Source organism: Perognathus longimembris, chromosome 23 (genome assembly GCF_023159225.1).
Source record: "Perognathus longimembris pacificus isolate PPM17 chromosome 23, ASM2315922v1, whole genome shotgun sequence".
NCBI lineage: Eukaryota > Metazoa > Chordata > Mammalia > Rodentia > Heteromyidae > Perognathus > Perognathus longimembris.
Genome location: NC_063183.1, coordinates 30,775,402 through 30,787,084, shown reverse-complemented (window position 1 = coordinate 30,787,084; position 11,683 = coordinate 30,775,402). Strand labels below are relative to the sequence as shown.

Here is an 11,683-nt window from a genome sequence, read left to right as displayed (position 1 = left end):
TTAAGCCATAGGTTCATCTGGGGCCTGATCAAATATCCTCATAGAAGATTACCCTGAGCCCAGTGTTCAGCAGACCGGGCTTGTAGCTCTCCAAGTGAAATCCATTTAACAGTCAGAATTAGTGTTTTAAGTTAGAATAAAACCCAGAAGGCATAATTTCTTTCTTTCTTTTTTTTTTTTTTTTGGCCAGTCCTGGGCCTTGGACTCAGGGCCTGAGCACTGTCCCTGGCTTCTTCTTGCTCAAGGCTAGCACTCTGCCACTTGAGCCACAGCGCCACTTCTGGCCATTTTCTGTATATGTGGTGCTGGGGAATCGAACCCAGGGCCTCATGTATACGAGGCAAGCACTCTTGCCACTAGGCCATATCCCCAGCCCCCAGAAGGCATAATTTCAATAAATAGAATTCTGTAGCAGTTTCCTGTGTACATGCAGGTATATATTTATGTATTCTGGTGAACACAGTGTGCTTTTAAATTAGAGCTGAAAGCTGACGCCCTCCTGACTCCTCTAAACACCGATCTGTTCTGTCTTTAAACTTACCGTAGGAAATCCAGTGGCTTTCATTCCTACTCATATTCTTGGAATATGTAAAATACTGCAACTTTTTAGTTTTCTTTCTTTCTTTTTTTTTTTTGGTGCTACAGAGGTTTGGGGTCCCCTCCCCCCGCCCCGGCTTGCCACACAGGTTCTCTACCACATGAGCTTTGCGCATGATACTTCTTTAGGAATTGGTTTTCTTTTCATAATGTATCTGTTGTTGGGAGTTGCTAAATCAGATTGCTACTATTGTATAACACGTTTCAGCTTTCTTGCATCATTCTTATATAGTTTAGGCAGTATGTCTGAATTATATAGACTATCTTTTTATAATTGTGTGTCACAATAATAAAGTGGTTAATTTTCCTTGAGCAGTTTTTTATTCCTTTTTGTTGGTCATGGGGCTTGAACTCAGGGCCTGGACTCTGTCCCTGAGCTTTTTTGCTCAAGGCTAGAGCTCTACCACTTTGAGCCACAGTGCCACTTCCTGCTTTCTGGTGTTTAATTGAAGAGTTTCAATGGACTTTGCTGCCTGGGCTGGCTTCGAACTGTGGTCCTCAGGTCTCAGCCTCCTGAGTAGCTGGGATTATAGCTCTAAGCCACCGGCGCCTGATTTGGGCAGATTTTTCCTAAAAGTATTTTTCTTTGTAGTTACAGATCTCTTTTAAGGCTTTTAAAAACTAATTTTAACGATTGTTTAATAAGGAAATGAGGTTTTGGGGGAGATAAATTATGAAGTAAACATTAGTTTATGAAATAGGAAGGAAAGCTAAGAGGGGTTGAATTACATTTTAACTGTCCAGGAAACAGTAAAGGGAAGCTTTGTCTGCTTTCCCTTCCCCAGTTGGCTTTACAGGTTCCACAGAGCTCAGTCGATAGGAGTTTTTTTTTTTTTGTTTTTTTTTGCCAGTCCTGGGCCTTGGACTCAGGGCCTGAGCACTGTCCCTGGCTTCTTTTTGCTCAAGGCTAGCACTCTGCCACTTGAGTCACAGTGCCACTTCTGGCCATTTTCTGAATATGTGGTGCTGGGGAATCGAACCCAGGGCTTCATGTATACAAGGCAAGCGCTCTTGACACTAGGCTATATCCCCAGCCCAGGAGTTGTTTTTTTTGTGTGTGTGCTGGTCCTGGGGATTGAACTCAAGCCCTGGTGCTGTCCCTGAACTTTTGTGTTCTGGGCTGGCATTCTACCACGTTAGCCACAGCTCCATTTCTGGCTTTTTGGTAATTGGAGATGAGAGTCTCGAGGGCTTACCTGGTCTGGGCTGGCTTCGAACCATGATCCTTAGATCTCGGCCTCCTGAGAAGCTAGGATTTCGGGCGTGAGCATGGGAATTGTTCTTTTTAAGATGGTGAAAAACTATTCTTGATCAAATTAGCACTGCCAATGAAACTTTGAATACTGGGGAAATAATTGCTTGGCTTCTGTATTAAACATGAGCAAATTCCTGATGTTTCTCACTTTGTGTTTTCTTTTGCTGTTATAGCTTCCCATACTATGCTATTTATATCCAATTTGACTTGATAGAGTTGTATCTTCTGCAGGCAGTACAGGAAGGAAGACCTACTTAGGGACGTTTTTTCTTGGTGATAAGCTTTATACAATAGTACTTAATGGAAATAGCACTTAATGGAAAACGGCCTCCTTTAGGACTGTCTTAAACTGTAATCTGTAGCGAAAGGGACTCGGGAGACTGGCTTAGGGCTGTGCGACTGCTGTAGTTGGGCATTATGTCTCCTTCCCTTTGGAATACCTAAGCTCTTAAGCTTTGGATAACACTGCAGTTATATTCTTGGAGTCATCCAGCTTTTTGTTATAGGACTTCCTAGTTCTCATTTGAGGTGGAAAGAGACAAGCAATAGTTTCTCAGTTTCTAACAGTATGTATTTTGGAGTTGAGATAATTATAAAGGTGTATGTAAGCAAAAGTTGCCCCATCGCTAGATTCCATAGTGCACAGGACTCAGCTGTATAAACCGTACCCGGTATCCTTTTATCTATGTGTTGATAACTTTTGATGCACCGAGATAGGCTCTAGGGTTAAAAAATTCAGCTCACTCTTCCATGGTATTTAAATATTTATTTAAGTTTAAAAATAATCTTCATGGCACCAATGATTTTATGCTAACTACATACTGCATATGTAGAAAAAAGTACATTGCTTTGAAGGAAAATGTAACTTAAGAGTTTTTGGCACACAAAGGTTAACAACTATATATTTTTAAATGAAACTAAGAAATTCACATTTGTAGGTAGTTTACCATTCACTGCTCAACAATGCAGTATGCTGTTTTCCAATCAGTTATTTCCTCTGCTAGACGCCACTTGGCAAACCATTGCTTTTTCTACAGCAAGATAAAACTAATTTCAAGAGGAAACGAGAGACATAGAACACAGACAAAAAGAAAAAGCATTAAAAACGTGAACAATTTTTAATGATGGGGAGATTTTTTAAAAAAGACTAGTTAACAACAAAGGAAGTTTGTTATTCTAGCACTATTTGAAAAGCAAATGGATGGAAATTTTTCTATCCTATTTTCTGGAATAAGCTCTGGGAAAAAAATAACCTGGAAGTTTCTGTCTCGCTGTTGAGAATGGTATGGACTACTTGTACTGTTAGAAATCTAGACACGTGTAACACACCAGGCAATGGGAAATGGCCCCTCTCTAGCGTGGATACGCAAGGTCCGAGGCCAGGCTGTCAACGCACTGCATAGAGACACCGTATTCTACAGACTGAGGTAGGAGCACTACACTAGAAGGTAATCTGCTATGTTGCATAAGACAGTAGAAATCCGGGCTAACACCAGCCGGTCTCCTGACAGCCTTTCCATCTCTGGTCTACTTTTCCCTTGAGTCTGTGCTAAATGAAGCCTTTGCTGGGTAGATGGCAAGTGGCAGTGGCTAGTTGGTTTGAAGTGACCCCTAATCTTTATTAGGACCTCCCTCCGTTGTCTTGTCACTTGATAATTACATTTTCTTATTCTGCCCAAGTCGTTGCTGGTATGGAAATGATCGGGTGGGCACGCCTGTGTGTTTAGGATTGCCACGGTTGAGTGTTCTGGCACTAGCTTCTGCTCCCTTGGCACCAGACATGTCAGCTGGTTGGTTGGTTGAGCACCCTGCGTACCAGCAACCCCAGCGTCTCCACTGGGAAGTGGCGCTGGGTCTTTCAAGCGCGCCAGCAACGGGAGCAGAGCGGAGCCTCTTCCGCCACCTATTGCTCAGTTGGATTGTCTGGATCGTGGTTGGCCGCGTTTCTGAAGTTCCGTTAGAAGGCAGCCATGATCTTTCAGGTGTGTGTCGCCTGTGGCCATGTTTGTGCTACCATGGCAGAGCGTGGTCCGCAAAACCAAAATGGAAAATGTTTCTTATCTGGCACTTCCCAGTAAAAGTTGGCTGGCCTGCGGTCTAGATAGAAAGGGAAGGGCGTCTTTCTTTCAAATTACACAAGTCCCTTGTCCCTTTGCCTCCGCGGCCGTTAGGGGAGATGGAATCTACCCTGGGCTCGGCCCCGCATCTGAGCTGCCCAGTGCGCATGCTTCACTTCTCAGGTCCCCAGCGAGTGCGCGGCCTCTCCCTGAGAGGAAACCAGGTCTGCGTGGGGCTGGCTTTCAGCGCGCAGAGCTGGGCCGGGGGCCCCACACCCCCCGGGGCAGCTAGGGTCGGTCTCTGCCACGTTCACTGTCTGTTGCAGGCTTCTCTTAGAAATCTTATTAGAGTTTCCTTATCCCTTCCGAGGCTGTTTGTTTATCGATCTGGCAATTTTCTGGTGGTTTTATTTCCTCAGGATCGTTTCTGTCTTGCATCTTTTAGTTCATCAGGTTCTGTTTTCTTAATCCGTAAAGTAAAAACAATATGAGTAGCTAGGAAAATAACATTTTTCTGTTAAAATATAAATTGAAGTAACCTTTCTGGGTGGAGGGAGTATCTTCTGTGTACAAAGTGAGCCCTGCTCTGTGAATCTCAGTAGGCGCCCGGGTAGCAAGCGTGATGTCTGGCGTGTATGACGGCGTTCTCCCCGGCACCACTGGATTCATTTCACACCCTGGGAGCCTCCAGAACTCCTCAGGAAGAAAACCAAATATTACGGAAGTCCCGGTTCATTAAGCAAAGCTCCCGGCGACTGCCGCCCGGCTCTCGGCTCCGGGGAGAGGCTGACCCCGCTCCGGCTGCCGCCGCTCGGGTTTGAGAACGCGAAGAGAGACGCTAGCTCCGACCCTCCTGAGCAGCCGCTTTCCACTGAGTCCTTCTACATGGACGTTTCCTTGTTTTTTTTAAAGAAGTTGTGTGTGGAAGGAAACCCTAAGCCTGGCCCGGCCGCGGCGGAGGCCGCGGGCACGGAGGAAAGCGGCTCCGTCCTCTTCACCTAGCGTCCCACCTGCTAGGCAACACGACTGCAGTCATCGGTAATAGTAAAATAAATCATTTTTATTTGGATACTTTTTCAAAATAATACACATCTATGAAAAATCAAAATCCAAAACCAAAAATTATCCTGCAAATCAAAGGATGAGTTACAGAGTGGCTGAGCCTTCCTTGAAAAGAACCTCTGAAGAAAACGAGTTTTCCCGGGTGGGTTAACGGGGCCCAAGCCTATCCTTGCTTTCCTTCTTCTGGGAAACAACCCGCCTAGGCTGCAGTGGACTCTAGTCATGAGAGAAGGGCCTGGGGTGTGTGCCGATGGTCCGCGATGGGTCCCATTGCTGGGAAGGGCAGCCGGGCTCCGGTCCGCCTGGCTAGTGAGTGGGTGGAGTCATGCCTTCTCAGGTGTCAATGAGCAGGCTCACCACTGAGCGGATTTTGCAGGCAAACCATCGCCTGAGGGGACAAAAGTATTGATAGTGGAATTGTTCAAACTCGGGGGTCTGGCGGATATCGCGGAAAAAGGCAATGTCAAGGTCAGACTCGGTAAGGATGATCAGGAGGAGGAGCAAGACAAAGAGGAGTCCCATGGTCACAAGGAGCAAACGGAGGACACTTAAAACAAACTTATTCACCTGTTCCTCCGCGGGCCCGCCGTGCGCCTGGCACAGGGCCCTTAGCTCTCCTCCCGGGGCCTCCGCCTCGGCAGCCGTCGGGGTGCTGGCCTCGGACTCCTTTTCCTCCTCGATGCTGCAGGTGGCCCCGTTGATCTGCCGGGACAGCAGCAGCAGCTCCAGGCTGTGCTCGGCCACGGGCGTGGGCAGCATGCTGTCGGCGGGGCTGTAGGCCTCGTCCGCGATCACGGCCACTCGCTCGCTGCTGTCCGCGCGGCTGCCTCTCACGTGGGGCAGGAAGGAGTCCCCGTGGGAAGAGGAGCGCACAGGAGTGGAATGGGCGCTGTCGCGCAGGGACTCGAGGCCTGGAAAGGAAAGAAAAGGCGCCTGCTGGGCTTTCTGGGCTCCACCGCGCGCTGGCTTCGGGGGCCGGCGGCAGCATTCGGCGTTGGGGTGGTGATTCTCGGCACGGCCCGTTCACAGGAAGTCTGCTTTTTACTTAGGGTTTTGCCCTACTGACTGCTTCTCCTGCCTTTTTGCCCTCATTTGATTGGAAAGAGGATCCGACTCACGGACTGTCACCGGAAGTGCACCCCCCGCGAGGACACCCCGGGACCCGAGTGAGAGGCCTGGCTTAGTCAGGCTTCAAGTACGGAGGGTGCCGGCGCCCGCGCAAGGCCTGTCTTTGGGATTTCTGCAGTTGCCGCCCCTCTCCCAGGCCTCCCTGATGGACTGCTGAGCTGTGCGATGGTGGGGCTTCTCCGCGCTCCCCAGATCCTTCCTGGCGGAGAAGGGGAGCCGTCCCTGCCGGCTGCTTCCTCCTCCCAGGATCCCGGTCAGCAGCGGCCAGCAGCTGCTCTACCCGTAGGCGCCTCGAGAGCACGGCAGGCTGAGAAGGGGTGCGGGCAAGTAGAGGGGGCTCTCAGCCAGGCCCCGTCGGGAGACCCTCACGGTCCCAGGCGTGACCTGGCCCGGGCTCAACGGGGTTGTGGGGTTCAGAGCGGCGCGAGCCTTCCGGCAGCATCTTGCCCGGCTCCCTTGTGGCTTGGCCTGGCGCATCCGGGCAGCGCTCGCCTAGCACAGGTCAGGGTTCTCTAGGGGGAGGAACTGGGAGTCTGGGCATGGGGGGGGGGGAGAGCGAGGGGCCGCAGCACCTCTGCTTTCCACCCCCTCCCTCACCGGTGCACACTGGCCACAGCTTCGCGGCCTGTTGCAGAAGCTCCTCTGGTCCTAGCAGGTGTCAGCAAAGTACTGGGGGTTTGAACTCAGGGCTTCCTACATCCCAGACTAGTTCTCTCCTGCTCGAGCCATGCCTCCGGCTGCTCTTTTTGTTCTGGTTACTTTTGAGGTAGGGTCTCCCTTCGCCTGCACTGTCCCGCGAGCCTCTTGTTTGGCTTCCCTCTGTACTGGGATGACAGGTACACGCCGCCATGCCCAAGCACTTTCTGTTAAGGTCTGGAGCTTTTCTGTCCAGCTGGCCTGGAAACACAGCCCAGACCTCAGCCTCCCTTTCAGTAAGGACGACGGGCACGTGCCATTGTGCACGTTTTTGTGCCCTGGTTGGCTTCAAACTAGTTTTACCTCTGTGTCCCAAGTAGCCAGAGGATTATAGACATGTGCCGCCGTCTGGCACAACTTGTTTTTTCTTCTGGGGCTTGGATTTCGGATCTAGGCATGGTCCCTGGGTTTCTCTCGCTCAAGGCTAGTGCTGTGCCCCTCGAGCCGCAGCTCTGCTTTCCGCTTCTTTCATACTCAGTTGGAGTCTAAAGGGCTTTTCTGCCCTGGCTGGCTTTGGCTCACAATCCTCAGATCTCAGCCTCTTGAGTAGCTAGGATTGATTATAGGTGTGATCCACCAGTAGAGGTTTGGATTAACTTTTTAAAGCCCTTTTAACAGCTAGGGCAAGAGCTTACAGTACTTGCCTCAGGTCATGTGGTTGGTTGTTAATGGCAAAGCCAAGGTTAGGATCCTATCCTCCTTGTGATCATGAAGTTGGGTCCCAGGGGATGAACAAGGAGCCCACAACTGCCTGGGACCTTGGAGAGTGTTGTGGGTCCCTGATAACAAACGTGAAGGCCCCGGTTGTAGCCTGCTCCCAGCTTGCTCCCTGTCTCCTCCCAAGGACATGTGACTGCCAGACTTCCCAAAATATGACCGACATTGCTGCCAGCGGCCGCCCCGACACAGAAGCAGCTTGGTCTGCAATGCAGCCCTACGCTGCCTGGGGAAAAGGGACAGCCACCTCCGGGGTCAGCCACCTCTGGGCCAGTTGCTGGAGCGTTCCAGGAGAATGCCTGGTGCTACGGCTGTCGGTGGGTGTTAGCCATCAGCGCGCCTCCTTCTCCATCACCTTATGAACTGTTCTTCCGCCCTGCCCTTTACGGAAGCGTTAGTGGAGGGGGGATGGGGTGGGTATTGTGTCAGGATCTGGACTGAGTGGCACAGTAAAACAAGGGGGGGGGGTCTCTTTTACCTTGGGGGCCCTCCGGCTGAGGCCGCCGCCCAGAGGTGGCTTCCAGGGGCCTCTCTGGCACGGCCACCAGGACCCGGCCCCGGAGCCGCGCCCCCATCCGCAGGACACGCACGCTCAGGGGCCGCCGGCAGTGGTTGGTCAGCCGGAGCTGCACCGGGACTCGGGTGGAAATCTTGATCAGACTCTTCCCCATGGCGGCCCTGGGGACACCGGGTGGGCAGGGGGGAGGAGGAGAGGAGGCGGGCCAGCGCCCAGAGCGCCCCGCGGGCCCCTGGGAAGCAGCAGCCGGAGGCTTTGTTATCAGGGCGCTGGATTCAGGCGGAACCACTTAAGAGCCATAAAAAGCAAGGCCTCCAGCTTGCACTTCTCCCCATGTCCATACAAGGGCCGCCTCTCAGGGCGAGGGACACAGAGGGCGGGGATTCAAGAGTGTCCCACAGGTCTGGGATGTAAGGTCACCAGAACGTTTCCTAGTTCCCCAAGTCTGCCGCCCTGCACTGGTGAAGCCATTTGGCTGCTAAGGTCTTGCACTGCGCACATTCAAACCAGCAGTCCCGGTCCCCGGCTGTCCTCGACACTGCTGCCGAGCCAGCGCGGCCCCCGGGGAGACCCAGGGAGCCCCCCGCCACTCTGGGGGAGGACAGGCTCGGGCAGATCGCAGCTTGTCCCGAGGAACGCGAGAACCCCCCTGGCCTCCAGGCCGTGCTGGCTGGATCCGCATGGCAGCCGCTTCGGGGGAGCTGTCGCCCCGCCTAGATGGGCTCGGCCCTTCCCCGGCACGCGCTGCCTTCGCTCATGCCGGGTGCCGGCCCCAGCCTCGGGGTACATGGCAAGAAGGCCACAGAGAGGGGAGAAGCGACTCCCTTCCCGGACTGGAATACCCCAGGAAGGGGCATCCTCCAGCTCGGCCTGCAGGAGATGCCGGCTCACGGCTCTGGGCGGTCCCCCCACCCCCCCACCCCGCAGGGCCTCTTCTGCACCCCCACTCCCGTCCACCGGGAGCACACAGAAGCAGCGCGCCCAGAGAGCACGGCGGAGCGGCTTGCCACGCCATCGGCTTCCCGCCCGGCTCGCGCCGCCCGTGTAGCAAGCGCGTTTTCAAGCCCTTCGTGTGATTAGCTTCCTTGCCACCCACGAGTAGGCAAGGAGCGCGTCCCCGGTCACCAGTGAAGTTCTGCGCGTCCTGAACACGAAGGCGGTTAGGTAGCAGGCTGTGGTGGTCGTCAAGCCCACCCTTAGCCCGGAGGTACAAAGGCCTCGGGTCAGCCACGACCAGTGGTCTGTTGCCAAGAGCAGCGCTAACCCCTGACTGCCCGAGAAGGGAGAAGGGAGGCGCTGGCTGGCGCTGGCTCCTTCCCAAGGGACGGGGGACAGGAGTGAGGAACCTACTGCACTTGAGCAACAGCATGGTTCTCCCGCTGGCAGACAAGGTGGCGGCAGCCCTGGAACACTCGGCTGTCTGTGCCGTCCCCGCCGTTCGCCCTCTGGGCACCGGTCACATCCTCACAGTGAGTGGGGAAAGCGGCGTGGAAAGCCATCTTAGCGCCGCGGGCCCTGGCAGACCCCACGCGCGCGTGCATCTCCCCGCGGACGGCCCTGTCTCCCCCGCAGCCCCTGCCATCCCCGGCCACGGTGCGCGGGGTGCGGGGCGCGCTGGCGTCTCCCATCCCCGGAACTGGATCGGTCGGCCTCGCTTGGCGGGCCCCTCGGGAGCGCGGCGCTTACCTTCCATGATGGAGATGTGCACGGCTCTCCTCCGAGTCCGGGGCACGCTGCTGAGCCGCGGGCCGTGGGTGATGGAGGGGCAGCTCCGGCTGGGCACCATCCCCGCCCTGAGGTCACAGGGAGAGAGAAGGCGTTCGCTCCGCGCAGAGGCCACAGTGGCTTCTAGAACTGCCCCCGGCTGTATTGTTTGGTCTTCTAAAAGAGTTCAGCACCTTCTCTTTCCCTCTGGCCCCTGGGTCCCGGTCAGAGATGGCTTCAGACCCGTCTCTACCGCCTTCCCTTCCTGCCCCACCTAGCCTCCTCCTGAGCGCGGCGACGAGAGCAGGGCCCAAGGGAAGCTGTCCAAAGCCCACGCCCCCATTCCTGCAGCTGACACCAGGTTTCTGAGCCGGAAGAGGTTTGGGGGAGACCCTGGCGGCTTACCTGTGTATTTCTGGTGGCTCCCGTTTGATCTTGGCACTTGACTCCATTACTTCCTTTGCAACTCGGCCACTATATAAAATAATAGTAGAAGAAGAAACAAATGGGAAGAAATTTGAGACAGCGTTGCAACACTGGGTCCTGCTCCGAGGTCTGAGATGGCTATGGCTGTGTGGAGCTCGTTCCTCCACAAGGAGAGAGGCTTGCCGCAGGGTTTGCGGTCTAAACCTAGCTTAGATCTGCTCTCTCCGTTTCTGGAGTCACTGGGATCTTTCATCGTCCAGCACGCCCCAAACCAAAGCACAGCCCTTTAGACGCTGGGACCCGAAGAGGTCCACTCTTACGGTTCTTTTGCTGTTGTAAGGAAGAGACAGGTCTAAAACCCTACAGATAAAACAACTGTACTGAGATGCGCTAATTAGAAAGAAACAACTTGTAGGGAAGGAAAGGGACAGCAAACGGGTGAGATGACAGGAGAATTTTCTCAAGATGGCCCCCCCCCCCCGAGTGACTGCTGTCCAGAAAACGGTCTGAAAATAGATCTGTAATGGCTACTTACTGTCACTATTTACCTGTATCGGAACCGGCTTCCTTTAAAGAATAAATTGCTGCTGGACACTGTGCGGACTTGGCTTGACTTCTCCAGCCTGCAGCAAAGCAAAGTCGAGGTGACAAATGGCCTCGTACAGGCGAAGGCAGCCTGGAGGAACTCGGGGAAAAGCCGTTCACAGCGCGCGCCTGCCTCCCCGCGCCTGCGCTCACGGCTCGGGGATCACAGACGCCCGGGCCGCCGCAGCCTCACCTAGGAAATGGCGGAGCTGGGGCTGTCTGACCTCGGGGACCTCTTCCACGCTTGGCATTTGATGCCCGGTGGCCATGGCTTTGTGGATGAAGAGGGAGGGCCTGCCCTTCCGTTCCATTTCCCCGTTCTCATAGTAAAGACTAACGCGTCCTGCAAAGCTTGTTTCGGTCGTCTTTAGCATCGCGGTGGAGCGTCGATGGCGGCGGGCCCTGTGAGCCCCCCCTGCGGTGACTCGGCTGTCCCCTCAGCTAAGAGTTGGGTGCCGGGCAGCACTGCCCCGAGAGGTCTCCCTTGGCCGGACTCGCCTGGGCACCGCATCCGGTGCCTATACGTAGAGCTAATCCAAGCAGGACCCCATCTGGGTCTGAGGCCTCTGCCATGAGCAGGCAGTTCAGGAGCTGTCCCCCAAATCCACAAGCATCATCCCCTCCGTCTCAGGGCCACCTCTGGGAAGCCTCAAGTCCCTATCTCCCTGGGGAGCAATAGGCCACTGGCCAAAGGAAGAACCAGGGAGCTGAGAACAAGGCCCACATGGCTGCTAGCAGACACTGGGTGTAACAACTGGATCCATGCTAGAAGCTTCCAGTGTTAGCTAGAACATTAAAGAGGTAATGGAGCACCGAAAAAAATGACCCATTTCCAGTGCAGATGCGGCGGGACTGGGCACCAGTGGAGAGATGCAGAAACTTGACTTTGGGTTGGGAACAACAAAGGGCCTTACCAGAGCTAGAGGCCTGGTAATGGAG

At 54.1% G+C, this 11,683-nt stretch overlaps 1 protein-coding gene across 2 annotated transcripts in view; it reads right to left on the bottom strand.

Moving 5' to 3' along the window:
* Positions 1–4,951: 4,951 nt before the first annotated feature.
* Positions 4,952–11,683, bottom strand: part of Frmd5 (FERM domain containing 5) — a 223,501-nt gene continuing 216,769 nt past the window's right edge. Inside the window, exons 11-15 of one of the 2 annotated variants that reach the window (XM_048332284.1) lie at positions 10,708–10,782; positions 10,139–10,207; positions 9,716–9,822; positions 5,539–5,882; positions 4,952–5,359 (exon numbers count right to left, since the gene is read on the bottom strand). In XM_048332284.1, the coding sequence (XP_048188241.1) occupies positions 5,312–5,359; positions 5,539–5,882; positions 9,716–9,822; positions 10,139–10,207; positions 10,708–10,782 (643 nt within the window). In that variant the 3' untranslated portion in view covers positions 4,952–5,311. Of the gene's footprint in view, positions 5,883–9,715; positions 9,823–10,138; positions 10,208–10,707; positions 10,783–11,683 lie in introns of both variants that reach the window. The other variant, XM_048332283.1, reaches the window with a different exon arrangement.